The sequence below is a fragment of the Callospermophilus lateralis genome, chromosome 2 (genome assembly GCF_048772815.1).
Source record: "Callospermophilus lateralis isolate mCalLat2 chromosome 2, mCalLat2.hap1, whole genome shotgun sequence".
In the NCBI taxonomy this organism is placed as follows: domain Eukaryota; kingdom Metazoa; phylum Chordata; class Mammalia; order Rodentia; family Sciuridae; genus Callospermophilus; species Callospermophilus lateralis.
In genome coordinates, this window is record NC_135306.1 from 162,351,166 (window position 1) to 162,378,992 (window position 27,827).

At 41.1% G+C, this 27,827-nt stretch overlaps 1 protein-coding gene across 9 annotated transcripts in view; it reads left to right on the forward strand.

Annotated features, from left to right (window-relative positions):
• Positions 1–24,804, forward strand: part of Tead1 (TEA domain transcription factor 1) — a 253,906-nt gene extending 229,102 nt beyond the window's left edge. For 8 of the 9 annotated variants that reach the window (XM_076846902.2, XM_076846904.2, XM_076846907.2 and 5 more), the window contains 3 exons: positions 7,007–7,147; positions 11,773–11,925; positions 17,103–24,804. In XM_076846902.2, coding sequence (XP_076703017.1) covers positions 7,007–7,147; positions 11,773–11,925; positions 17,103–17,216 — 408 coding nt within the window. In that variant the 3' untranslated portion in view covers positions 17,217–24,804. The remainder of the gene's footprint in view (positions 1–7,006; positions 7,148–11,772; positions 11,926–17,102) is intronic. The other variant, XM_076846905.2, reaches the window with a different exon arrangement.
• The last annotated feature ends 3,023 nt before the right edge of the window (positions 24,805–27,827 follow it).

Genomic DNA, 27,827 nt, shown 5'->3' on the forward strand with positions numbered 1-27,827 from the left:
GGCTTTCCCCCAGTGAAGCAGGTGACAGAAGTAGTGGTCACCAGCCAAGTGCTGCTGCTGTGTGGACTGCACTCTGGACTTTCAGCAGCAGCTGGGTGTTCGCTTCCTCCCACTTCTGCCCCTGCAGCCAGGTCTCCAGGGGCAGTCACTCTGCCCCCTCCCCCCAGCTCAGCCCTCTCCCAGGAATCTGGATCCCACATCCTGGATGAGGTCTCACTTTTCCTTCCCCATGAAATGGGAAGTATCCTTTTTTGAAGATGGTTGTATTTAAAACATTTACTAAATAAATAAAGAAAAGGCAAAAACTTGAAATTAAACAGTGGGACACATCTTTGCATACACATGCTTACTGAATGAGAGGTCCTAGACGAGAAACGAATCTGAACTCCTGCCAGGTGTATCTGTTGGAGTAATGAGTCTAAGGAGAAGGATGGTTAGACAAGGTTCGAAGGACTTTGTAGGGGTGTGTGTCTTGTTTCTTGCTGTGTGTCACAGTCCACTTCCTCTGCCTCCGCCCTGTGTTGTCTTCCAGGCCTGCAAATAGAGCTCAAAGTCTTTAATTCACTCAACACACACTTGCCAATATTTGGCTCTTCCAGAAGAATTCTGGAATGTCTGTAATCATCTCTTTGTAGAAAAGGTGGTGATTTTTGTACCTGTTTGAACCATCATACCCAGTGTGTAAGACTTGTCATAAGACCCAAATCAGAAAATGCCCCATGTTTTCTGTTTGGAGAAAGCCACTGTTGGGTGTGTGTCACACAGTGCCGAATGAGGATCTGTTCTAAGGCTGTCTTGACAGTCTTCATGTTTATAGATTCTGTCTACACTATCTACACTCCGGAGGTCTCGGTAGATGTGACATGAGGCTCTGTCCTGGCCAGTATTTCAACTTGACAAGTTAATAGGAGTGATTGTTGGTCTTATTAACAGCTGCCAATGTACAGCACATTACAGTTTATAGATGAGTCTCATATGCCTTATCTCCTCACCTCATCACAGTGGCCTTTGGACACAGGTCACCTTCTCTGTGGTGAGAAAGACCTTGCTGCCAGTCAGATGTCTAACGTGAGATGATGACAGACGAGAGGCAGCATTTCCAAATGACTGGAGAGGTGGAAGTCTGAAACCAGGATAAGGCTTCATAAAAATAGATGCAAAACTTGAATCATGGGAAACAGTGAGAATCTGAAGGGCCCCGTGGGTGAGGAGGGAGAGAGGAAAGGAGAGCTTAAGGGAGACGTGAAAGAGAATTGCAGAAGTGTCTTACAAAAAAAGGTCCTTAGATCTGCAAAGATTTGGAGGGAGGTGATTTCAGCTTAATAGGTGTGGTAGGCAGAATTATGGCACTGCAGAGTCATCCACATCTGTATCCATGGTGTCTGAGAATGTCATATTACAGCAAAGGGGAGGGACATCGCTGATCCACATGTGGGAGGATGCCTTGCATTATCTGAGTGAGCCCGGGGTAATAGCAAGCTCCTGAGAAGTGGAGGAGGGAAGCTGGGTGTGGAGGTGCATCCCAGTGACTGGGGAGACTGAGGCAGGAGTAAGTTCAAGGTTAGGCTTATCAACTTAGTAAGACCCTGTCTCCAAGTAAAAAGGTCTGGGGGTTTGGCTCCGTGTTAAAGCACCCTCCACAGCCCCCATCAAGATTAAATCCCTAGTACCAAAAAAAGAGAGAGAGAACAAAAAAAATTCAGGGAAATAATAGCTGGCAGTGTGGAAAGGACTTGGTGGCTTTGAGAATAAAGGTAAGGACTACCAGATGAGAAGTGTGCACCCACAAGAAGCTGGAAGAGGCAAGGATGCAGATTTCTCTCCACAGCCTCCAGAAAGACACACAGCCAGTGCATACCCAGTGAGACCTGAGCTGCACTTTGACCTACCAAAGAGCAAGATGGGTTAGTGTTGGTTTAAGCCACTAAAAGTATGTGGCAATTTGTCAACATCAGCTTTTAGAAAGCACATTTGATGGGAAGCAGGACTACCTAACAGTCAACAGTGCCCAGCAACATTACTGAAATGATAATCTTCTTAGGTCTGAAAATACTTAACAGCAGGGCAGTGTGGGTCAAGATGCTGTGGAAGGACTTTCACAGTATGGACAGGAGAAAAGTCATCCTCTGAACGCCATTCATACTGGGGTGGACTGGGAGAAGATTTCCCAGTAGGGCCCATGTCCCAGGACTTGCCTTCCCCAGCCACTTACTTACTAGCAAGTAAGTATTCTTTAACACATCAGAACCTGGCCCGTGACCAACCTGTTTTGTCTAGTCCAAGGTACAGAATATAGTTTGAATTTGGCATGTATCAGGAAGGTAATTTGCTGAGTTTTAGCTGTTTCTTAGATTTTTTTTCTCTCCCAATTATATGCTTTGGAAAACATCCTGTGGTCAGATGAAAGCCGATTAGGCAGAAATAGTTTGATTCCTAAGAGCAGTACATTTTTTTTCCCCTTATTTTCTTGCCTTCAGCATTACATAAAATAGGTTTGCTTTACCCCCTGAGTTTTCATTTGGGGTGAATGTGTCAGTAGGGTGGGTAATGAGCTCTGCACGGATTCCAGACTCATTAGAGTTTGCCTCCTTTGTTGTTGATTTGACGCTAACATTCTTTCTTTGATATTACCTTAGCTCCATGGGAGTTCAGTGACCACATTTTTTTCTGGAAGAGTCCTAATACCATCAGCTGACAGATAATTATCTTTCACATCAATACCTCCTCCTAGAAATTCCTGAAGAGCAGCTGCAATATGGTTGAATGGCTGCGTGATTATTTTCCATGTTCAGGGGTAATTGCAAAGCAGTTGATAGCAAATTGCTTATGACCATTAGTTGGGAAGCCTTTTACCATCTAACCTATTAAATTCACACTAATAGTTAAATATAAAGTTTTCTCGAACTGCAAAGAAAAAGCAGCAGCAAATAATTCAAAACTTATTTGTACCTGTTACTTAAACGAAGGATAGATGTGCATAGACTTTACAACCCAGCAGTTGTAGTCCTAGGAACACCCGACAGAAACATATTTGTGTGTTCATCCAAAGCATAACCAAGAATGTTCTCGGTGACATGCTTCATTAAAAAGAAAAAAAAATCCAATTTGGAAACATCACAGATGTCTATCAGTAGTAGAATGGATAGATTATGGCATTTTTCATCCAGTGGAATATTTAATAATGAGGAGGAACACACAGCCACATGATGGAATCTCACAAAATGCCAGGCCAACAAAACTAAACATGGGAGTGAGCACCATGAATCCACTGATTTAAAGCTCAAAAATACCCAGAACTAAGGTATGATGTTTTAGACTCATAGTCACCCTTGAAACATGGGGGTGGTTGTGACTAGAAAATAGCTCATGTCACAGACTTTGTTTCTTCATCTGCATGCTGGTTCACTTGAAATGTAATCGAGCTGGAAAATTCTGATCCATGCACTTCTTTGAATGTGTGTGATATTTAATTTTATGTAAAGACCTTAATTCTGACAACTTTAGAAGACTATCCCTTCTTGGTCTGAGTCATACATGTAATTGACTAAGTTAGTGTTGAGTTTTTATTTTACATATGCATTTTTACAACGTACATGCTTCCAACGCACACACTTGTCCATTATATTACTTATCCTTTAGTAATAGGGACACAGCATGGGATTCATTTGTAGAGTAAGTTCTTAACAATTCAAGTCAGTTGAACCTGCTTTGGGTTCTGCAATCACACCATGCTCTTTTTTCCATGGGCTCAGTTAAATGTGAGCAGCCACGGCATAGCGATCATGCAGATGAAAGCATGGAACTGGAGTTGCTTCAGTTCTCTCATTCTTCATTTCTTCATTTTTGGAGGCTTTGTGTTTAAAATTTTAAGCAGCTGAAATAGCTGTTAAAAAAAAAAAGTTGAAAGAGCGAGATTTTCTAGCCCACCATTCCTGCTTAACCTGAACTTCTTCCTGCCACATTGTTGGAGAACATCTTAAGCATTCACCAGCAGAGCATGTGTTAAATTATGGTGTGTCTGTGCTGTGGAGCAGTATGCAGCCCCTAGAAACTGTTTCTTTTAGTGTTAATATTTTGTATCAGTAGTGAGTATTAAGATAGTTACTTTTTAAAAAGCAAGATTTCAAAGTGTGACTACAATTATGTTATTATTTGTGCAAAAAAAAAAAAAGTACATGTGTGGACATCTGCTAAATAGTTCTAAATGGACATTTGAGAAACACTAGTTACTCCTGTCAAGGTTGACGAGTTCATAAGTAGAAATGTAACTGCACACCATTTTTACAGTTTTTCTCTACTTACTATGCACTTAATTTGACTTTTTAAAAAGTCCTGAAACTTTTTGGCCTAAATTGCACCAGAGTTATAAGAGCATAATCCTCTCTTGTGCACGCATGCAGATGCACACATGCAGAACCTCACTAATATCCTTCCACTGCAGAATGCCAGAGCTGGAAGCAGAGCAAGGCAAGGGCCTCTCTTGAAGACCTGCTTTAATGCATGCCACTCACAGGTGCCATTGGGAAGCTTGAGGGCGATGCCAGTGTCCAGTGCGCCTGTGTGCCTAGGATGCTTCCCTGGCCTTTCTGTCCTGGAGGCTGGAGCACCTGCAGCCTTGGGAAGCTTAGATGCAGATCTCAGCTTGCATCAGTTCCCAGTAAGCAGCTGCTCTGTGGAGCCAAATGTGAAAACCTGGAACATGAGAAAAATGCACCTCTGGGTATTTTATTTATGATTGATTGATGCCCCCTGTAATTCCAAAGAATAAAATGTGAGAAAGTTCACTCCCTGTATGGATAGTATAAAACTGGACCAAGGGGAAGTGAAAGCAGATTAGAAATCAGTAAAAGGAGCTGTATGGGGTTGCCAGCTACAAGTACCTGGGACAAGGAAATTGCTGAACACTGAATTTGGCTTTGGATTCTTGGCTTGAAAAGTGAAGGGGGAAATGTAGAATGTATGCTTCTCTTTATTTGAAGTCAGAAAATAGGAAATGTTGCCTATGAGAATGAACATTTTCCTAATATTCAATTCAGAAAGGAAATCCAAATGTGTATTTTTGTTGAACACATATATGACGTAGGTGTCCGTGGCAGTCGGAACCTACCTAAGTATTAAGATCAGCTAGTCAGAATGTGCTAAACCTCACAAAATACAAAATCCCATTTGCGTATTAAACCTGCCCACCCTGTCTCAACGGTCATGATACCATGGGTATTGCCGTCTCATTTGGGTGGCAGTCATGTCCTCCTCTGTCTGCACTCACTCTTGCTTTGTCTCCCATCTTCTCCAAGCTGTGGTCGGAGGTGCCTTGAATCTTGGCACTGCTCCACTCCCAGGTGCCTTTGGTCTGAGGATATAAGTCCCCAGCCCTCCCATTCTCTCCTTCGCTGTCTCTGTCCCACCCTCCCCCCACCTTTTTTTTTTTTTTAAGTCCTTCTTTCTGAGTGTGGACCCTCCCAAGACCTTTTTCTCTCCCCTAACCATGTCTTCTTTCTTTGGATCCCAGCTGCCTCAGAAGGTTACAGCCTTCCTGACCCCTAGGGGACCTTCCGTAGTGTTTATTTCCATGTCCCTCTGTACCCCTCTCAGTGGGGGCTTCTCTCTGTTACGATACCTTCCTTGCTAAATCACAAGCCCCAGGAGAGGAAGCACTAGCCCTGGCCCAGCTTTTGATCCAGGGCCCGGTGTGTAGCAGGGAGCTGGTAGGTGTGTTTGGGTGGAGGGACCCATTTCTCAGGGACTGCCTTGGTCTGTTCTTGGCTTGCTGCATCCCCACATTTGGGGAGAGGAGCAGGTGTAAAAGCCAACTCCTGGAGCCCCCCAACCCCTCTTTGGGGGTACTGGGGATTGAACCCAGGGCCTTGTGTATGCAAGGCAAGCATATTACCAACTGAGCTATATCCCCAACCCTCCTGAAGGCCCTTTTATACTGCATTCATCCATTCTTGAGGGCAGGATCCTAAACACCTCCCAGAAGAACCCACATTGTTGCCTTGGAGATTTAAGTACCCAACCTACAAATGTTGGGGCACACATTCAGATCATAGCAGTGGCCTGGACACTTTAGCAGCCTTCTCCAGTGCATATTTTATCCTGTTGAGACACTATTCTCTGAAGCACATCTCTATTCTCTTTGCTTCTTGGCACCAAAACTTTCCCCGGTCCCCATTTCCTACAGGCTACTACCCACACTCCTTATGTAGCTCTCTATGACTGGAGCCCAAGTTGCATTTCCAAATTCCTCTCCCCCAGTCCCCTTAGTCTTTACACCGTAGCTGTAATGAAGCACCCTTCTCTCAGCATATGCCCATTTAGCTGTCTCTTAACTAAGACTTGGCTAAAAGCAGTGCTTTTTCATTGTCTAAGCTCTGAGTGCCTTTGACATGGTATTTGTTTTCTGTTTGCATGGTAACTAATTTATGTGCCTATCTTCCATGTTAGGTTGTGACCAAGTCCTATCTAGCATCCAGTATGAACCTCATACAGTAGGTACTTACTAACAGTGTGGTAAATGAATGGCAGTTATTTAGCATCTTTGTAAATCAGCCATTTGTAGGAACTGTTTCCCCTCCAGATGCTGTATTTCTTTTAAAGTTTCTGTTTAACATATATAACAAATGGCTAATCAGCTGCCGAGTCTCCTGTTCTTTTAAATCTCTCTGAAGACTAGTGAATATGAGTCTAATATGTCCCACTCTCTGTACACATTTCAGAGACTGCTAATCTTATCTTTGGTTGCAAAGGCACAGTGTTATTCTGATACTGAATGCAAGAAAGCAACACAGAATGGAAACACATAGCAGGGGCCCTTCAAGGGAAGATGCCCAGATTAGCACCCTCCAGAAAGTGACTGCTGGGCATTGGCCTTGTTTCTATAAGATCATCTTTTCCGTGTGGCTCTCCCCTGGACTCAGTCACTGATGGCCTTGCCTTGGCATTGCTGTCTCAGTAGTGAGACTCCTGGGATGAGAGAATAACCCCGCCACCATTTCCTTTCCTACAGGCTGACTTAAACTGCAATATCCAAGATGATGCCGGGGCTTTTTATGGTGTAACCAGCCAGTATGAGAGTTCTGAAAACATGACAGTCACCTGTTCCACCAAAGTGTGCTCCTTTGGGAAGCAAGTAGTAGAAAAAGTAGAGGTAAGTTGGTCTCTGGTGACCAGAAACTTCACTCAAGGGCAGCCCATTGCCTTCTTCAGTTTTTCATGGGGACAGAGAGTTGTGCTTTTTTATTTTTATTTTTTTGTGGTGCTGGAGATCAAACCCAGGGCCTTGTATGTGCGGACCAAGCACTCTACCGACTGAGCTGTATCCCCAGCCTCAAGTTGTGCTTTTTTGATGTCTTTTCCTTTCCCTCCCACTTTCCTCCTTTTCTCTATTACTTTGAAAGGGAAAATGATTTGGAAGCACCTGAAAGCAAGTAGGAAGTCTGGTGACAGCCCTCTGTGTCTGAAGCTAGCGCTACTCACCTTGGTGTGCAGCCTCCTGGGGTCCCCAGGAATGTTGGGTTGAGCCAGGCTCTCCCAGCCCACTCCGGGTCCAGGGCACTCCCAGCATTGTGCATAACAGTCAGGTTGGCTTTTAGCTGATTGGCATGTCTCTTATAAAATCCTGACACCTGATGCTTTTACTATTTCCACTCCCTTTATTTTAATTGCTTTTACTATATTTCATTCTATATTAGGACCAAATATCTACTTACAGCTTTTATACTTCTTGCCTCCCTCCCTTTAAACAAATGTTTGTTTTATCCAGGTGATCTGTTTTGCAGTTGACTTACCTTTTGAAGTTCTCCTTTCCCAGACCTTTCACCCTCCTCAAATTGGTCCATGTTTAGTAAATAGCTTTTATTTGCAGCAGATCTGGACCTCTCAGGCCCAGGAGCCCAATCTGGCTGACAAAGACTCTGTGTTGCAAGGTGAGCAAGGATGCCTTGTGGAGTCAGGATGAGAGTCAAAGGTCATTCTCACATTTTATGCTTGCTGTTAGGTAGAGATAAGGATACAAGGTATTCAGGAGGATATAGGGGAGGATTATAGATGCAACAGGTAAAGACTGGAAATCTCAATTGGGAATCCTGAGTATTAAGACTAATTAGAAATGGAGAACTAGCCACCTGAAGGGAATAACAAGACATCAGGATGAGGATTAAGTTTGAGCAGCAGCAGCCAGTCCTGGGGCAAGTAGCAGGGAGGCATAAGCAGCAGAGCAGGGATCAGAGATCATAAACAGAATGAAGAGGTAGGGCAGGGGCTCAGCACGATGCCTGGGAAGCCCACGGAGAGGGGAAGAAAGAGGCTGTATAATAAGACAGGACTGGGAGACCTGGAGGAAATGTAGTTACCCCTCACTGGAGGGTCTGTGTTAGGCAGTGTTAGTGAACAGCCACGCTGTGAGCTTCTCTGCCTGGACTAGGTGCATGTGAGAAAAGGTGAACCAGACAGTTTATTTATTTTCCCAGTTTCAAACTATTCCTCATGGTGTCCTCAGATGGTACAGCCAAAGCTCTGCAAGTTCAGGGGACAGGGTGAGATTGCTTTTGATTTGCAAAATCCTAGGAATTTTCATGGAGAAGATGGTCTGAGTGTGGCAGGTATGCTTTAGAGTAAAGGTTTGAATTTATTCAGAATGTATGCCCGTATTTGGGAAGTAGTAAGCTGCTTATATTTTCTTCCAAATACATAGGCATTTGTGTCTAACCAACTGTGTTCTTTTCCAGTTAAACAGATCTGTCCCCATTAACTTGCCATATATATTGGGAGCTGCTCCTAGGCTCCATTCTAGTGTATCCACTATCTATACCATGTGAATTTAATTACAGTGGCTCAATAGTAGGTTCTGATATTGATGAAGCAAGTCAATCTCATCATTCTTTTTTCATATGTTTTCTAAGCTAGTAACTGGCTTTTCTATTTCAAAACAATGAGCACTTTTTAAACAAAAAAACTTTTGAGCAATTTAATTGTAATTGCACTGGATTTAGATATTTTGGAAAAAGTTGGCATATTATTAATATTAAACTTTGTAATCAAGAACCTATTTCCGCCAGGCATGGTGGGGCACACCTGTAATCCCAGCAGCTCTGGAGGTGGAGGCAGGAGGATTGCAAGTTTAAAGCAAGCTTCAGCAAAAGCAAGTTGCTAAGCAACTCAGTGAGACCCTGTCTCTAAATAAAATACAAAATAAGGCTGGGATGTGGCTCAGTGGTTGAGTGCCCCTGAGTTCAATCACTGGTACAAAAAAAAAAAAAAAAAAAACAAACCTATTTCATATTATTTCATATTTACATTTCTATCTCAATAAGGTTTTATAGCTTTATCATACTGATTTGTCCATTGTTAATGTATTTCTGAAAATTATATAATTTGTCATAATTTCTGTTTCTAGATTCTAATTACTCTGACAGAAAAGCCCTTGGATATTGCAATCTATATTTAAGATCTATATGAAGATGTCTTCACTGTGGTTATCTTAAGATCTCTTAACTCTGGTGGGTTTTTCCCTAGATTCTTGGGTTTTCTGTATACATAATCTTAGTTATAGCAGAAAAACCCCTAATTTATTCTCTTTGCCCATGTTTATGTCAAATTTTTTATTATTTTTCTCACTTTTCATTTGCTAAAATTTCATTGAAGTTGAATCAGGCAATATTGATGTAGGCATCTTTGTATAGTTCTGATGTTAGTAGAAATAGAATTGGTGTTTTACCATTTATGATTATGGTTACTATTGGCTTTTGTAAATGGTATTTATTACATGTGTAAGGGCTTTTAATTTCCATTTTGCTTAGGGTTTTTATTAGGAATAACTGCATTATTTTATTAAGTGCCTTTCAGCACCTCTTGCTACATGATTTTTCTCCAGTTTGTTGATGTAAGTTGAGTCAGTGAGGTTTCTGTGTATGAACCTCTGAAGCATTTCCTCCTATCTGCTTTTGGATATGTTGCTAGATTTTCTTTGCTGATATTTTACATCTTGCCATATTTTTCTATACTTCTTTTTTTTTTTAATATAGCCTATCAAGTTTCAGTATTGAATGTATACTCATTTAATAAAAGGAATTAGTATATGTACCTTTTTTTCTCTAACAGAATAAATAACATTGAAAATAACTATTCTTTAAAGAGTACATAAAACCTACCTTTGAAACAAATTTTTTAAAATATTTTTTGAGTTATCTGTGGATCTTTATTTTATTTATTTATATGTGGTGCTGAGAATCGAACCCAGTGCTTCACACTTACAAGGCAAGTGAGCCACAGCCCCAGCCTACAATTTTGTTCTTTATCTTTTTTAACGATCTATTTTTAATTTACAAGTAAAAATTAAATGTATTTATTGTACACAATGTGAAATTTTGAATTATGTATACATTGTGGAATGGCTAAAATTGAGCTAATTAGCATATGCATTACCACTCTTTTTTGGGGGGGTGAAAATGCTTAAAATACTTGGCAATCTTCAAGTGTACAATATATTGTTACTAACTAAAACATCACTGTGTGTAATCGATCTCTTGAACTTATTCCACCTATCTAAATTTGGCATCCTTTGCAGTCTCTGTATCTTCTCCAAGGGTAGATATTGAAGTCACTTTCTAGTCCTGGTCATTTCCAGTCTTTGATCTATTGACTTTTTCCACTTCTTTTTTGTTTGATATTAGCAATTTGAGTTTTTCTGGGAAAGTATTCCTATCCTCTAGGTCCTTTGCTATGTGAAACAGATGTGAAATATCCTGTTGGATCTCATGGGTGCATTGTAGGGGAGGCATGCTGGGGACCAAACCGTAGGCCTTGTGCCCGCACATGTTCTTAAGCACTGAGCTGTGCTCCCAGCCCTTGTACGGCTTCTCATCTCTACCACAGTTGTGGTTTTGCCTCTTTTTTTTTTTTTCTTTAATCTCCTTTTTAAATGTGTAAAGGGCTATTCTGTTTTGTCCTTTTAAAGAACCAATTTTTAAATTTATTCTGTCTGCATTTTAAATTTGTTTCATTGATTTGAGCTTTTATCTTTATTAATTTCCTATTCCTGGTTTTCTTTGGTTTCTTTGTGGTTTGGATTTATTTTGTGGGGTTTGTGCTTCTTTTTTAAACATGTCTTTAGTTCTGCAATTTTTTGTCTTTTAACGGTGAAGACATTATGAGGCTACTTCATTAAGTTTCCTTCAAGTAGAGGTTAATTGTGCCCCCCAAGTTTGGATACATTTTCCTTCTCACAGCTTATAATTTCCTTTTTAATTCCTTTTTCATCCAGGGTGATCTGGAAGTGGTTTTAATTTCTGAGTACTTCCATAGGGTCTTCAAAGTGCATATATGTTAGCCCTTCCTTCCTTCCTTCCTTCCTTCCACCCATCCACATGATAAGTGTGAGGTGACTAGTTTTTCCTGAAGTAGAGAAATTAACTGTATGAGTTGTTGGGGCTTTAAGATCTTACCACAATAAAGAGGGGCTTCTCTGGGCTCTTTAAGAACTGTAACTTGCTGGGGGCTGCTCTCACATATCTCCAGGAAGAGAACCACTAAGCAGCTAGTTTGGGTTTTTGGTATTTTTTGTTGCTGAAATGACCTGTCAGATTCCTCTTTGAAGGTATCATCTTTCCAGCGATCTTTTTAAAAATATTTTTTAAAACTCGACTACCTGAAGAGCATGGCACATAACAGACAATTCATGTTGAAAAAGCAAAATGCTTTTATAGACAGTAATACCTGTTTCTGGTATTTTGAGGTCAAAGTATAAAAATGCTCACATCTTTTTTCTTTTAACAGACGGAGTATGCAAGGTTTGAGAATGGCCGATTTGTATACCGAATAAACCGCTCCCCGATGTGTGAATATATGATCAACTTCATCCACAAGCTCAAACACCTACCAGAGAAATATATGATGAACAGTGTTTTGGAAAACTTCACAATTTTATTGGTAATTCTTTTGTTTCTTCCTTCTCTAGACAGATTCTGCCACAAGGCTTGCTGGGGATAGTAAGAAAGGTGACTGGGGAGTCACCAAGGCCTTAGCCAAGGGAACTTGACTGTTGGATGAGGCCCCAGGTGGTCAGCTAACAGTGGAACTCACAGCTTCCATCTAGCAAAGTTGGGGCATATTTGGGCTTGAGTTATTAGAAGAGAAGGGGTCTCATCTGGGGGTTTCTAAATTTGGCAGAACTGGAATTCAGGTGGGTGTTAAAAAGTGGTGAACCAAACTCCATCTGCACGTTAGAAAGACCTAAAGAAAATGTTTAAAATCTTGATACCCAGGCTGACCCTTGGTCCACTCATTCAGGCTCTCTGAGGGCTGGACTCAGGCGTGTGTGTTTTTTGAAATTCCAAGGGTAATCCCAGTGTTAGCCACAGCTGAGTCTCAGCAGCTATGTAAAATGCAAATCATAAATGAGGCAGAAGCTGAGTCCATAGGTTTGCATTTTACCTTGACTCACTTCATGAAGGATTTGCAAGGCCTTATAAGAGGTAACATATATTAAGAAAATATAAGCTCTCCTGCAAGAACTAGGGAAGAAAGTGTTCTTCACAAACTGAAAAAAATATGGCAAAACTTAAGGGGCAGCTAAAGGGAAAGGAAAAGATGAATGTGCTCAACAAGAGCCATGACAGGAAACCTACCAGTTCCCCACACCGTGCAATACAGGGGATTAAGTGATGTTTGACTTTAGGTCAACTCCTCCTGGGGGCTTCATTTGAGAACTTTGGAAAGATTGTGAGGCATAGCATTTTATACAGTAAGAGTTTTTGTTTTTTTTTATAAGGCTTAAAAAAAAAATACCAAAACAAAACTTGGTAGAAACAATTTCATTAAAGGGGTACCAAGATAATACTCCAGTCACACATGCAACCCTCTGACAGCTTACTCTATTACTCTTTGTTACTAGGATTAAGAACTAGAATACTTAGAGTGGGAATTCTTTACCTGGAGTTTTGGTTCTATTTGGTCAGTGGTTCTCAATCAGTGATACACTTTCTTTGTTATTTTTAAGCACTCTTTCCTAAACCTGCACCCCATTCCAAATCCTGATTTATACTTTTTCCCTGTTTCCATAGTGTAAATATGCCCCCCATGAGCAATTTCAAGCTACCAATTGTTGTCTAGCTCATGAAATTTCTTACTATTAACTATAACATTCATAAGCCAGTAGGATCCAGCTCCCATGTACCACGGTTGAAAAGAAAAAACAATCGGTTTTTAAAATTAAAGCCCTTCACATATTAAAAAGTTTATCACGTATGAAAGAGTAAAGGGTTTATCCAGGATACTCTTTATAATCTGAGGCCTGGGCCCCACTCCAGATGAATCCCTGAGGTGGGGCCCAGCATCTTGTCTTTTTGTTTAATTGTAAAGCTTTCCAGGCAGTTGAAGTGAGCAACTAGGACTGAAAGCCACTGCTATAAGCAGACTGGCAAATGAGTTACAGAGTTCACGGGGACTAGATTGGCATGCAACCGGCAAACAGTTTGCATGTAAGTGTCATATATTCTAGGGAGAGAACTTAGTGGATTCTCACATATACCTACGTGCCTCTACACTTCAGAAGCCAGCAATCAGGAAAAAGAATTTGGAATACCTGTTCATAGTAACTATTCATTAGTATCTTTTCCTCTAGAGGTCTTTTGGTGAAAACTGAGTGGTTCTAGTGTGAGCGCTGGCAGGGAGCAGGTACTTGTCAGAGATTTTTCTCTACTATTTAAAGAACAGGCACAGCAGCTTAGCATTCACGTGAGCAAGCTAGAATCCTGCTGTGGACTTTATAAACAGATTCAGTTCTTGGTCAGAACTCTGAGTGGACGGCCACCACTTCTTGGAGGGCATCTTAGCTGATGCTTAAAAACCAGCCTTGTCTGTTTCTGCACATTAAGGAAGATGTTATTCCCAGGTCCTGACTTTCTACCTCACAGTGCACAGTGGGATGAAATGGCCAGGAAATGTCCGAGTGCCTGTTTCCCACAGAGCCCAGGTAATCATCAGGAGTGCTTTCTCAGGACATGTGGCTTGAACCAGCATGGCTGTCCAGGAAACTCAGGTTCGATTAATAACTTCACAATGTGTCACTAAAAAGTTAGACATTCCTTTGATATGAGGAACTGGTAACTACCAATAAGAATCTGCTGGAAATATCATAGCCTTAGAAAAACTGCAGTTAAGCCAGCACTCCTGGATTATGAAAGTCGTGTCATCTAATTGATGAACAGGAGAAATTACGCTTTCCAGCTCTTCCTCAGGGACAGGCCATTATGAAATCTCCAACTGGACAAAGTTGGAGGGACTTTACTGGGTATTTTAGATACAATCCTTGTGTCATCAAGACCAATTCCCGACCACGCTGGCTGATGGAATGGGTTATCTGATTACATCAAGTTGATTCAAAAGTTGAGCTGAACCTGTCGATGTGGGGCCTAGTGACAACAATGGCACAGAGCTGAGAAAGACAGCAGTAGGCTGTTTTCTTTGGAGGTCACATTCAGACATAAAGGCTGATGGAAACATTTTTGTTTTCTTTTCTCTGTTGAATCTCAATCACGAAGCCTCAACGAGGTATATTCTTTCAGAGAAAATAGGATAGAGCCTCGAGGGTTCAGGCACTGTGCTAGATAGATCTTTTGCTAAGTGTTATGTTATAAAATTCTCACTACAAAACTATGGGATCACTTTTATTCCCATTTTTGTGGGTAAGGAATATTCGGCTTCCCCAGGGTCACAGATCCAATAATAAAGACTTGATAGAAAAACCACTTTGCAGGATAATTTTAGAGTCATGAAATCACTACATTATGACCTTGCACAAGGATTTGAAGTCTTCAGACCTCAGTCTCTGCCCCATTTATAAGCAAAGGCTTAATCTGCATTCTCCACCTCAAAGGTAATGATTGAGAGTGCTTTAATTCATTCAACTAAACCATGGGATTAGATGTATTAGCTACTGAGAAGCAATGCAGATAAAGCAGAGTGCCTATACTGTAGTAACCCATGCCCTTCAGGGTGACAAAAGTAGTTAAATACACCATTACAATACAAAGTTATGGTTGCTGGGGTACCAGGCATCATGGAAGTACATAGTGAGGTGGAGAAATTCTCAGGGCTAACATTTATGTTGCTTTGACAGATAGACATTTTTCAGATTTACCAAAAATTGGGGTGGGTGCATTCTGTAAGTGTATACATAGGTGTTGGGTGCTAGGGATTCTGCGTTGAGCTACCCAGGTAAGCAGCCATCCTGGGGTCTGACGAGGAGGGAGGCAGGCATTCATCATGTTATCACTAAATGGATGGGAACTTTTACTGGCTGGCGTCTGGCAGAGGGACTTAATGCTAAGAGACAGGATTGGACCTGGTTCACGAGGATGGAGACGCCTTCCTGAGGGAAAAGGAATTGAATAGGCCACCTTGAACAAGTTGAACCTTGAGCAGATTAACCCCTCAGCTCCTTCTCCAAGGGGAGTAGTAATACCACTCACTCATAGAGTTGTTGGAATGTCATATGCAACAATCTATAGAAAGCATTTAATGCTTGAGTAGATGTAGAGAAGGCAATCAATATGTGTTGGCTACTGTGTAAATTTCCATTCATTCAGCAAATATTTATTAAATGACCATGTGTGTTGTGCACTGAGCTAGTTACTGGGAAACATGGTCCTTGATCTTCAGGAATTTATAATCCACTGAATGAGATGGATATTTAAAGAAAAAAAAATCACACAATTCTTGAGGGAAAATCAGAAGCATTATGAGACTTTAATCGGCATATTAATTTGAATGCCTCTAGGAAGCAAATATAGGAAGCAGCCTGGCACATAGGAGGAAAATAGGTCTAGGATGGGCCAGACAGGCTCTTGAATCTAGAATGTTTTCAAATACCAAAGTAATAGGAGAGGGCTGAGGCTATAGCTCAGTGGTAGAGCACTTGCCTCATATGCATGAGGCCCTGGGTTAGATCTTCAGCACCACATAAAAATAAATAAATAAAATAAAGATATTGTATCCATCTACAACTAAAACAATATTTAAGAAAAAAAAAGAAAGAAAGTAACAGGAGAGTATTTGAACTGGCCTGAGTAGGGAAGTATAGTTGGATTTGCATGTAGAAACTTCCTCTGAGGATGGCGTGGGGACTGTGACTGAGAGAGGAGAGGAGGTAGCAATGACTTGGGCCAGAAGCTGTGGCCACGGAGTGAGGAAGGAGATGGCTTCAAGAGCCATAACTGAAGAAGTAACAGATGGTGCTTCAGCATACATGTTGAAAGGTGAAGCCTGTGCCCACAGAAAGATTGTCACTGGACATGATTCCACCTGTACCTTATCCTTTATATGGCAAATATTTTGCTGAGTCCAGGCTCTGCTGGTGAATACAGTGATGAGCAAGGCACCCCCAGAGCTCCTGCCTGTCACTGGCTATTGTGAAACAAAATGTAGCATGAATTTAAGAATAAGGTAGGAGAAAGAATATATTTTAAATGTTTTCATCACAAAGAAGTATGTGAGATGATGAATATGTTAATTAGCCAGTTAATCAACATATACATGTACCATAACATCACTTATTATTTGACAATTTAAAATATAATTAAAATAGGGCTGGGGATGAAGCTCAGTGGTAGAGCACCTGCTAGTATGCATGAGACCCTGGGTTTGATCCTCTTACGGGGCGGGGGTGGGGGGGAATAGCTGCATAAGTGTGTGTGTGTGTGTGCGTACACAATAAAAATAATAAAGTAGGACACAATTGCTTAGGATAAATAGTTATACAGTGGGACAGAATTATAGAAAATTCCCTTAATTATAAAGAATCAGCCCTCAGAAAATACCCAAACACATAAACCACACTGATTCTTTTGCTCTCTTCTTGAGCTTAGAAAACAGATGAGAGACCATCTATAAGGTCTTTCTTGCTTATGGCATCCTGCTTGGACGGGATTCAAGTTCTCGGAATATGTGTTAGATGGTGCAGAGGGAGGCTGACTGGATTCCTAACCCTCTGATCTGACTTAAGACTGCTCTTCTCTAATTCAGTCATTGTCCTGGGACACAGCGGGAGTGTGCCTTCCTCCATGAGGTGCCATATATATGTACCTTTTCTTTTCTTTTTTAAACAGGTGGTAACAAACAGGGATACACAAGAAACCCTCCTCTGCATGGCCTGTGTATTTGAAGTTTCAAATAGTGAACATGGAGCACAACACCATATTTACAGGCTTGTAAAGGACTGAACATGATTATTTATATATATAGATATCTGTATATACACACACCTATGTGCACACACACACTCTCCATTATTGAACGACTGACTGTAAACCTCACCACGTGGGTGGTGTCCTGGCCCCGAGGTCACCCCAACTTTTCTAAATCCTGTTTGAGTGAAGTCATTTTTTCATGTGTTCATACTATCATTGTAGCTGTGAAGTTCTGGTACAGTTGTAAAGAGAAATCGAGTTGTTTCTATGTGTTCTTCAGATCTGCAGCCCATAATTCCTCGGGAAAGGAAAACCTAAACAACCCAGGTCTCTCTCTGCAGAGATCTGTTTCTTATTGTGGTAGAAAATATTAAGACAGAGCATTGCCCATGGGACATTTACTGCCTTTACACAAATGTACTTAGTTCTCTCTTTTTTTTTTTTTTTCCAACATGAAATTCTTGTTTTAAGATACAAGTAAAATTAATCTTTAAATATAAATGTAAATTAGTACACAAAACTAAGAATCTTTAGACTTATCTTTGTAACTAATTAGGGTGGAAGTTATAAAAAGAATGTAATTCACTAAATTATTTTTTAAATGAAACCTTTCTTTCTTTTTGAAACCAAATGTTAAACTATAGCCTTAAGAAATGCTTGGTAGAAATATCCTAATGAGACAAATTTGTACTTCTTTCCTCAAGGTTAAAACTAATCTTCTAATCCATTAAACTCTTGAACAGGTATTACAGAGGAAGAAAACTTCACCCCTTATCCTTAACATATATAGTATATTTAAAAATGTAAAATTGTATTGTACTAATGTGATGGTTGATTATTTAATGAAAAAAGAAAAGATGGCTCTTTTTGCAATAAGTAGATAAATACTGAAAAATCTAAACTTACAATGTTTATAGTCTTGTGTGTGCAGTTATATTTTATATGGACAACTAAATTTTTTATTAAGAGTAAACATCTGAACCATTGAAATTTAATAGCAAAATTTTAAAATTGGCATGAATACTGCACTGTGAGCTGCAATGTATAGAGAATCCTGTGGCTGGGAGAAAAATTTCAACAACCAAACAAGTAAAAGGCTCATCAGGTTTAGCAACTCTGCTCCCCAGAAAATTGTAAGCATCCCTACCAGCCTGTGGATAAATTCTTTATTTCTGGTGACCCAATATGCGTAGGAACCTGATATGACTATATGTGTATGAATGCCATCGCATATGTACACATATACAGACATGGTTTTCAACATTTGTAACATCTGTTTAGTGTTGCTCAGTTTGCTAGGTGCTGATACCTATGTGTATCTCAGTCTGCATCTATACTTAGATACGTTCTCTCTAAGGATATTCATTTTCTAGACATCTCTCAGTAAGATGCCATGGCCCTTGTGTGACCTAGGTTTAAGAGGCCCAATGTTCGTTCATTTTCTCTCTCTCTCTCTCTCTCTCTCTCTCTCTCTCTCTCTCCTTTTCAAACAGGCTCCTTCAGGAGGTTCTCTCTTTGGGAGAGACTCAACTTTCCAATTCACATATTCCAAAGCATTGCCCAGGCAGAGTTGGTTCCATGTGGCCACGTGTCTTGGGTTATTTTCATAAGTGCTTCACTGGGGAGAGAAAAGGGGCTACCCCTCGACTTTCTAGAGGAAAATGATGATCTTATAACCATCAGGAATATGTGAACACAGTAGAACATAAAATGAGTTTTGTAAGGTGCAACCCAACACTAGAACGTAGTTTACCACATGCAAGTTTACCACATCTGACACACCCACTTCCTTACCCCGCCATGTGCTCAGACCATGCTTGTACATTGTCTCATATCTTGTGGTCCTGAGTATAAGGGTTTGCCTTGGCTTATGATGAAAGGAAAACACTAGACTAATCCTGATGTCTCTTAAACACATCACTGGTCACTGGGAAGACCAGAGAACATGCAAAACTTTCCCACTTGGAATGCACATCCTTGCATAAACCAGTAGGGTGGTGCTCACCGTCCCTCCATACATAGTAAGGCCTGCCTTTGTTCCCTGGTTCCAAGCCAGCCTCTGAGGAATCGCTCTAGTTTTCTGCTCTTCTGTCTGGTCTTCTGCCCAAGCACTTACGCGTCTTTCGTGGTCATAATATTCATAATGGCTTCTGTCAGACACCCCTCTTAGGAAAGTTACTTTGGCTCCCATGTCTTGCATTTTTCCTCAAGGGAACTCCCCATACACATACACGCTCCCCCCCACCCCCACCCCCAGGACAAGGACTGTATGAGTAGGTGCAAATGACCTCATGTGGTTTTAGAACCAGGCCAGCCCAGAACTTCAGGGGCGGAGATGTCTGGATTATCTTCCCACATTGAAGTGCACCTCTAATGTGCTACCAGGGGGACTCTTGGGATTCACTTTCAATGCACAAAAATTATAGAACCCAAGAAGACCAGCTACAGGATAAGCTCTACTAGCTGCAGAGAAGGCCACAGCTGGCCAGGTGTCTTCACAGGGTCAGACTAGGTCCTCTTCTCCCTGGGTTCCCACATCTTTCTCTGAATGTCCTTGGAGTTTAATTTTTTTTTTTTGTGGGGGGGTTACCTAAATAACCTTGATTGACTCTTGATTTAAATTTGCATTTAAAACAGCTATAAGATTTTTTTTTTTTTTTAATTTTCCACTAAAGCTTTCATCAGGACAGATATTTTCCTGGTCTTAACTACTGGTCCAGTCACTCCAAACCCTTGGGCTTGCTTGCTTAGTCTCTACCAAATTAACCCTTTGGGTGAAACTTGTGTCGTTATACCTAATCCAAGTCTCTGATGCTTCCTGTATGGTTCTTCCTTCTGTCTGTGTTTTATAAGTTTCTTAAACCATAATGAAGCCTTTGAAAGCCAGTCCTCACCTCTCTCCCAGGTGCTGTCCCCTGGTGACCTCCAGTACCAGGTTTGCCTGAGACGGAGTTTGCTTTCACTTTGGAGCTCAGAGGCCAACTTTGCCTAGGGAGGAACTGAAGTACAGGGTTCTGTTCTGTTGGCATTCATTTCTACCATCCTGAGAGGCTTATGGTAAAACCAGAGCCACTTCAGGACATGTCCCTGTCCAGAATCTCTGGCATGTCCAGGTTACCTGAGCTCAGCCTTGATGCTGTAGACATCTTGGACCAGATTATTCTTTGTTGTGTGGGGCTGTCCTGGGCATTATCAGAGGTTTACTAGTGATCTGGCCTCTACTTTGCCCAGTTGTCACAAGTCAGTGTTCCCTAGATATTGCCAGTGTCCCCTGGGGTACACAGTCATCCCTCATCAAGAACAACTGTCCTGCATCTTACAGGCCACATCTGTATATTGGTAATGGTTTCTCCTTGCATTTCACCTATAGGATCTTCTCTCCTGGGAGCCTGTGTATCAGGTCCTCAAGAGGCAGGTGGGAATATGTTGATCAAGTGGCACTATGTCCATGTTTCCTCCTGCTCTAAAACTTCTCTGATTTGACCTTCAGCCCTTAGTTACCAGGGGCTTAAAAAAAAAAAAAAAAAAAAAAAATCCCAGTTATTTCTCATAAGCTCTTGGGTCTCCTCATCAAACCTTTAATCCTTCTGGTTTATTTCCTCCGGCTGCTTCTACTTTTTGCCTTATAGTCAGTGCTGTTTGTAGAACTTATTGAAACCTCTCAAAAAAAAAAAAATTTTTTTTTTCATCTTTGGGGATGGATTGGAGAAGAATCCATTCCAGAAAGGGACTTGCAGAGTTTTTCTTTCTTGAGCTAAGAGAGAGCACAACATGCTACTTCCCTGCATTTTTTGAATGAGGAGGTTGAGGCCAGAGGAGAGATGAGATGACTTGCCTAAAGTCACCCAGCTGTCTCGTGACCAAGTAAGGCTGAGGACTTCTAGGGCGCTTCTAGACTTCTCTCTTATCCTTGGCCTCTTCCACTCGAGGCCATTCTTCTTTGGTGCTCTATGCTTACACAACCCCTAAGAATATTTGGACAGGGTTGGTTCAGAAGAGAGGGGAGCGTCAGAATCCCCTGTGCAGAAGCACCATGTCACCTGTGCTGCTTCTCCGGGGGTAGTGCTGCGCCTGACCGCGGCTGTCTGAGCAACCAGCACAGGTAGGAAAGCTGATGAGCCTTTTCGCCTCCTTTGAGGACAATGTACCTGCCACAGGCTCTCAGTCAAATTTTTATTTCCTAAGCATCCCAGCAGCAAAGTCCTGCCCTCAGACCAGCCAAAAAAAAAAAAAAAAAAAAACCTGTCCCCTATTCTGAACACTTGGTGTTTAAAAGTCCCCAGGTGACTTTTAAACCCAAGTCTTCATTAGATTTCAATACTGTGGTGGCTTTAGCCATTGTTTTTGTACAACCGTCAATTATTTAAATCACACGATTGTCAGTTTTACAAACCAGGTACATATCATTTGTATAATTTTGTACATGCTCTGGTACACTGCACCTGTCCCAGCGAAGAGTAGAGCTGATTGTTTGTTGGTGTTCACACCTGTGACATTAGGGGGACATCTGCATTGCTGATTTCTCTATGTTGATGTTTCTGTGGCAAATCCCTGCACGTGTCATTTCTGAAAAGCCTTAAATCTTGGAGACGTTGCGTGTCGGGTCTGTAGTGCAAAAGGCTGCCTCGGAACCGTGAGCCCTTTTGTAAGCTGGAAGCATTTCTCTTACTACTGTTACTTTTTTAGGAAGTTTTCAATTCAGAGCTGCCAAAGCGTTCCAGTAAGCAGTGCCTTAGCAATACCTTAGTCGTACCGCCAGCCTTTTCTCGCGCCTAGACTCCCTGTCCACTTACCAATTGGCCCAGTATTTGAAACAGGACAAGAAAAAAATTGTTTTCATTTTGTTTTTGAAGCCCACCATTTTTCTTCAGTTCGGTAGGAAACTGATGACTTGGCCTGAAATCTGAAACCGGAATCCAAGTCGGTTCTTTGACCACTGCTCTCAAATGTATATACCAAAACAGAAGGTTGCAACTTTGTAGTTTACTATGAAAAGCAAATTGTACTTTTATTGTTGCCTTTTAAATTCATGACCAAATACTTAGCTATTTGTGAATCTTCTGCACTCCAGCATGAAAGTGCCTTTGGTTTGAGATTCCAGCTTAGAAAAGGGCTGCCATAATAACGATAATTTGTAAAGAGACCAAAAATATTTTGAGATCACCGTAATGCCTTTGGTTTACCGGGATGAGTAACCAACCATAGGCCTCTGTTCACAAGAGCACCACGCGGTCGCGGCCTGCCTGCCAGTGGGGGCCCCACCACCACCCGCCATAGCACACCGCTGCAGGAGCGACCCAGAAACTGTTGTGTTTGTGTGTGCCGATGGCCCGGCGTGCCGTTTCCGCCCGTCACCCAGCCCTGCGTCCAGATGAAGGAATTTCCGCACAAACAACAGAATCTTGGCCGGTGGACAGATATTACAGCTTTTGCCTTCTCCGTGTGTTCGTGTTCAGTCTCCGTGGAGACTCCTTTCCATTCAAATGACAGTGCGCACTTATCTGGTTTACACAATGACACCATTTCGAAAGTTGGAAGCCTCAAACTGAGATGACAGTGCAGAACAAAAATGTGTTAGGGTCATTACAATTGAAGTGTTCTTCTTAGGGCAAAAGTGTTGCCTCTGAGTGTTGTGTATGGATGTGCTATGAGAAACTTCCAAAGAGCACCATTCACAAATTTGGCATTTTCAAAGAATGTTCCAGCCATCAAAGGGGGCGACTCCTTAAAAGTCTGTGTCGGCTTATATCAAAACCTTGTGTAACATGGGAAAACTGATAGAGGTGAGGTTAAAAAAAAAAAGGAAAAGGAAAAACAAAACACCAGCCAAAAAGAAGCCAGGAAAAAAAAATCAGTTTTTTTCTTTGCTAATATAGATGTAAAAATAACAGACAACTTTGAAAGCCTCTTAATACATATGTTCCATCTGTCTCTACCTGGTGTCTTTAAGAAGAGCCTCTCTGAACTGATGTTTCAGGAGTGGTTTTTATCCTTCTATCCACCCCAAGTTGTGAGTATATATTTATAAAATTTCTGTGTGTTTTTTTTTTTTTTTTTAAAAAAAAAAAAAAAAAAAAACACTAGCAAATGAAAAGGAGAATTATACAAGTTACAGTCAGCTGCTCAAATTCTCTGCGCCTCCCTGTCAGGACTATACCACAACTTGGAAGGAATTAGTCAAATGTGTGTTTTCCTGCTTCGCTTTTCAGCTGTTACTGTGTTTCCTTTGACAATAGTTTTCTCCTAAACTTTTGGCTTTTGTCATTCAGAATGAAGGTTTTATGTTTCAAAGTTGACTACATTGCAGAGGGTAGTTTCACTGAAGTCATGCACCATTAAGTAAGATGAAATATTTGTATTTATTGCCCTACTTCCTAAGCTGTAACTGTTACTCTGTGAATTTGTATCAAGTCACTGCTGCATCCTTTCCGGTTTAGAGACAGCATTTCCACTCCCTCTCTTCATCATCAGATGGGGTAGATTCCGTTAGATTCCACCTCTCTCGGGTTGACTCTGCCTGCCTTCCACAAGGAGATTGATTCTGCTTCCCCTTTCTCTAAGAGAGGTGGACAGAATACAGGTGTCAATCAATTGGAAACCAATCCCTGGGTTTCTTTTTCCTTTTTTTTTTTTTTTTTTTGGCATTAATCATTTTCTGTGATTAGTTTCACTGTGTAAATTAGATATTAACTGCACTTCTTTCAAAAAAGATGTACATCTCCCTGTTACCTCCTTGAAATATTTACTTCTGTAGGCCTTTTTCAATAGGCTTCATGACTGCAAACAAGTAAAAAAAAAAAAAAAAAGTAAAAACAGTACGTGCCTGAAAAATGACAAAAAAAAAATTTTTTGTAACATTTAAAAAAGAAACCTGAATAGCCTTTACTTCTTTAATATGCTCAAATTTTATGTAAATTGGTTTTTGCCACGTGTGTTTGTTCACATTCTAAACGACTTAATGGATTCTCACAGTCGGTGTCTTCGTGTCACGTGTGTAGGATGGGCTTGTGATGTAAGCGTTTCATCTGGTCAGTGGTTCCTTTGATATTGTACTGCTGTTGGGACTGGGCTGGGGAACCTGCCTCTGGGTAACTGGGTTCCTCTTGGGTAGATTGGAGAGGTTGGGGGTGGGGGCGGCAAATTCACACACATTTTCTCAACCTATTTGCAGAAATTTTCAAAAGGCATTTGGTTAAGCCTCTGGGCAGTACAGTATTCTTGTATTCGTTAACGTTTGTGTTTAGGTACTGGTACCTTTTTGTTTAAAAATGTTCTAAGTGTTGGCTTTAAAGTGAATTTATCTTTAGTATGATAGTTATATGAAAATTATAGGGTTGTGTGCAGAGAATTTTTTTATAAAGTGCTTTGTAAAAAAAAAAATGTATTCTAGCTTTCGCGGTACATATGTGTGATAACTTTAATATCCATGACAGTCAAGTGCAATTATTTCATCACTCTAAAAATGCTATTTTTGTGTCAGTTCCTGCAGGTGTTTTCATGTCTTTGCAAAGTGACACATTTTGATGCCTTCTTGATAAAGTGGTAGACATTTTGTAGCTTTCTAGAAACTTTGTATTCATACGGTATCAATGAAAAATAAAGAAAATGAAAGTGTGGGTCACCTTTCTTATCTGCAAAAGTGTGTGTTGTTGAGAATGAAATGTGCTCTGTGTGTTGTGGGGAATTATATGAGAGAGAGAGCAAAGTAACGAGGCTCAGTGGTGTGCACGCTTGTAATATCAGCACTTGGGAGGTTGAAGCAGGAGGATCACAAGTTCAAGGCCAGCCTCAGCAGCTTAGCAAGACCTTGTCTCAAAAATTAAAAAGGACTGGAGATGTAGCTCAGGGGTAAAGTGCCCCTGGGTTTAATCCTCCATATCTCTGTCCCACCCTCAAATAAATAAAACAGAAAAGGAGGTTGAAGCCTTGATCTATTTGACATTATCATATCTAACAAAGTTTCTTAAAAACAGTCACAAGTCAGTCCATCTGTTTGCCTGTCTGTCTCTTTTTAGTGCTTCGTTAAAATTGACAAAAACTGTGTTGGGGATATAGCTCAGTGGTAGGGTGCTTGCTTAGCACATGTTCAGTGCCAACCAAACCCCAGTACCCCCGCCACACATACGCACAATTGACAGAAATTATGCAGAACAACTTGTCTGTGGATGCCAGGCACAAACTGAGAAGCCAGATCCCATGGGTCACAGCAGGGTACAAAGGAAAAAAAACACACTAGCTGAAACATTGGGAATTTCTTGTTAATTCAACTTGCTGGGCACACAGCAGGAACTAGCAGTTAAGCATGTGTGGGGAGCTGAGATGAGTACAGCAAGATCTCACCTGCAGCTGATTGAAAAATGTTGAGCTGTAAGCTCCTGCCTGGCCTCAGATCACCCCTGGGTTTGTGCCTCACAGGTAAAGCATACACATGCATAACAGCAGCTTCACTTAGTGTTTGCCTGAGCACTGCCATTTGTGTTGGTACAATTCCCCTACATTGTGTCCTTTAATTCTCATCAGAGACCCAATGGCATTGTTGCCCTGCAAACCAAGATTCAGAAATACTAGTTCATCTAAAGTCATGGCTAGGGGGCTGGGGATGTGGCTCAAGCGGTAGCGCGCTCGCCTGGCATGTGTGCGGCCCGGGTTCGATCCTCAGCACCACATACAAACAAAGATGTTGTGCCTGCCGAAAAACTAAAAAATAAGTATTAAAAAAAAAATTCTCTCTCTCTCTCTCTCTCTCTCTCCTCTCTCTCCTCTCTCTTAAAAAAAAAAGTCATGGCTAGTAAAGGGTGGAGCCCTAAATAAGGTCATCCTGACCCTTTAGTCTGGGCTTCTGCCTTTTGGTTAAGCCTAGGGGATAAATGTAGCTTGGGGGAAAAGAATTTTATTGAATCATCATGACCTTGAACTTCTCTGACAGTGAGACCAAGTGTACCTGGGATTCCTTCCATTTGTGAACCAGACCTCAGAGGGTCTTGCTTCTCTCTGTTTCCTTGAAATAACAGCATGCCTGAAATCCCAAGAAGCACCGGAGGAGTGCACAGGGAAGAAATAATACTCCTTCTCATTTGCAAAAAAAAAAAAAAAGTCTCTGCAGAGGGCTGCTGTTGGTAAGGAATGCTCTTGTCCAGTGGGTTGCTGGGGCTAGTGGGAGGGGAACAGAGCATTTTGTTGAGGGCCTGTTATATACCAGGCACCTCCCAACCCACAGACTCTAGGAGAAAGGAACCCTTTCCAGTTTTCCTATAAGGATATAAGATTTTGTTAAGGTGTTTTGTTTTGTTTTTTTGGTGGTGCTGGGGATTGAACCCAGGTCCTTGTGTATGCAAGGCAAGCACTCTACCAACTGAGCTTTTCCCCCAGCCCCTAATGTTAAGGTCTTAAATATTTCAGTTGCAAGGATCTAGAGACAGAAGAGCCTCGCTGGTGATACGGCTCTGCTACTTCTTAAGTGGCACCTTTCCACGTCCTCTAAAATAAGGCCCTTTAATACATCAAAGGCATACTTTGTTAGAGCCTCAGGTTCCAATCACTTTGAGTTCAGCAATGACAGTGAGTGAACCAACATGGCTGAGCAAGGGGACAGCTTCAGGTCAGACCAGGGAACAAAACGTGCTGGAAACCCTGACCATTTCTTGCCACGCTGCTTCCAGTTGCTAATAAGCGTAGCTAGTACTTACTGAAAGCCAAATTACCTATTGTCAAATAATCAGTGTGAGTAACTGATAGAATTCCAATAAGAATACAGTGTTGTGTGAGCCTAAGAAGCTGTAGGGTTAGTAAAACTGCTTTCAGAGACACCCTTGTTCTTTGGAATGCCCCATTTGTCAGATGCAGGTAGGTTGTCACAACTAGAAAATACGTTGCAGACAACCTAACTGCATCTTTTCAGTAAATATTCTCCCATTTGCTTTGGCCAGGAAGCTGAGACTTAGGATTTGTGCTCTGTGCTATTGATAAGGAACCAACCAAAATATAAAGGCAAAGAAAAATTGAAAATAAAGAATGAAGAATAGATGTCAGCAAACAAAACACCAAAAGAAAGCTGATGTAGCAATATTGATCTCAAGTTTAGCTCAAGGCAAAAATTCCTGCAAAGTTAATAAGATTTATTTCAAGATGATACACATTTTGATTAGCCAGGAAGAATAAAGATGTTTAACTTGCATGCACCTAATAACATAGCTTCAAATATCACAAAGCAAAATTGGACAAAATCATGTCCATATTAGGAGGTTTAAAAAAAAAAAAGTTATAGATAAAGCAAATCCCACAAAAATGTATAATATACAGGACTTAAAGAGCATAATTAAATGTGTTGTTCTAATTTGCAAAATACAAAGTAATAAGCCCCACAATTGGAGACTATACATATTTTCAAACATGCATGAGATTTTTATGAAAAAAAAATTGGTCATGTGCAAAACCAGAGGTCAGGAAATCCTGGGCCAAATCTGGCTGTCTGTTTTTGTAAATTAAGTTTTATTGGAATATAACCATTACTATATGTTACTGTCTGTGGGTGCTTTCACACTACAATAACAAAGTTGATTAGTTGTAAGAGAACCTATGGCCTAGAAAACGTAAAACAGTTGTTTCTGACCTTTGACCAAATAAATAATAACACTTGCCAATCCC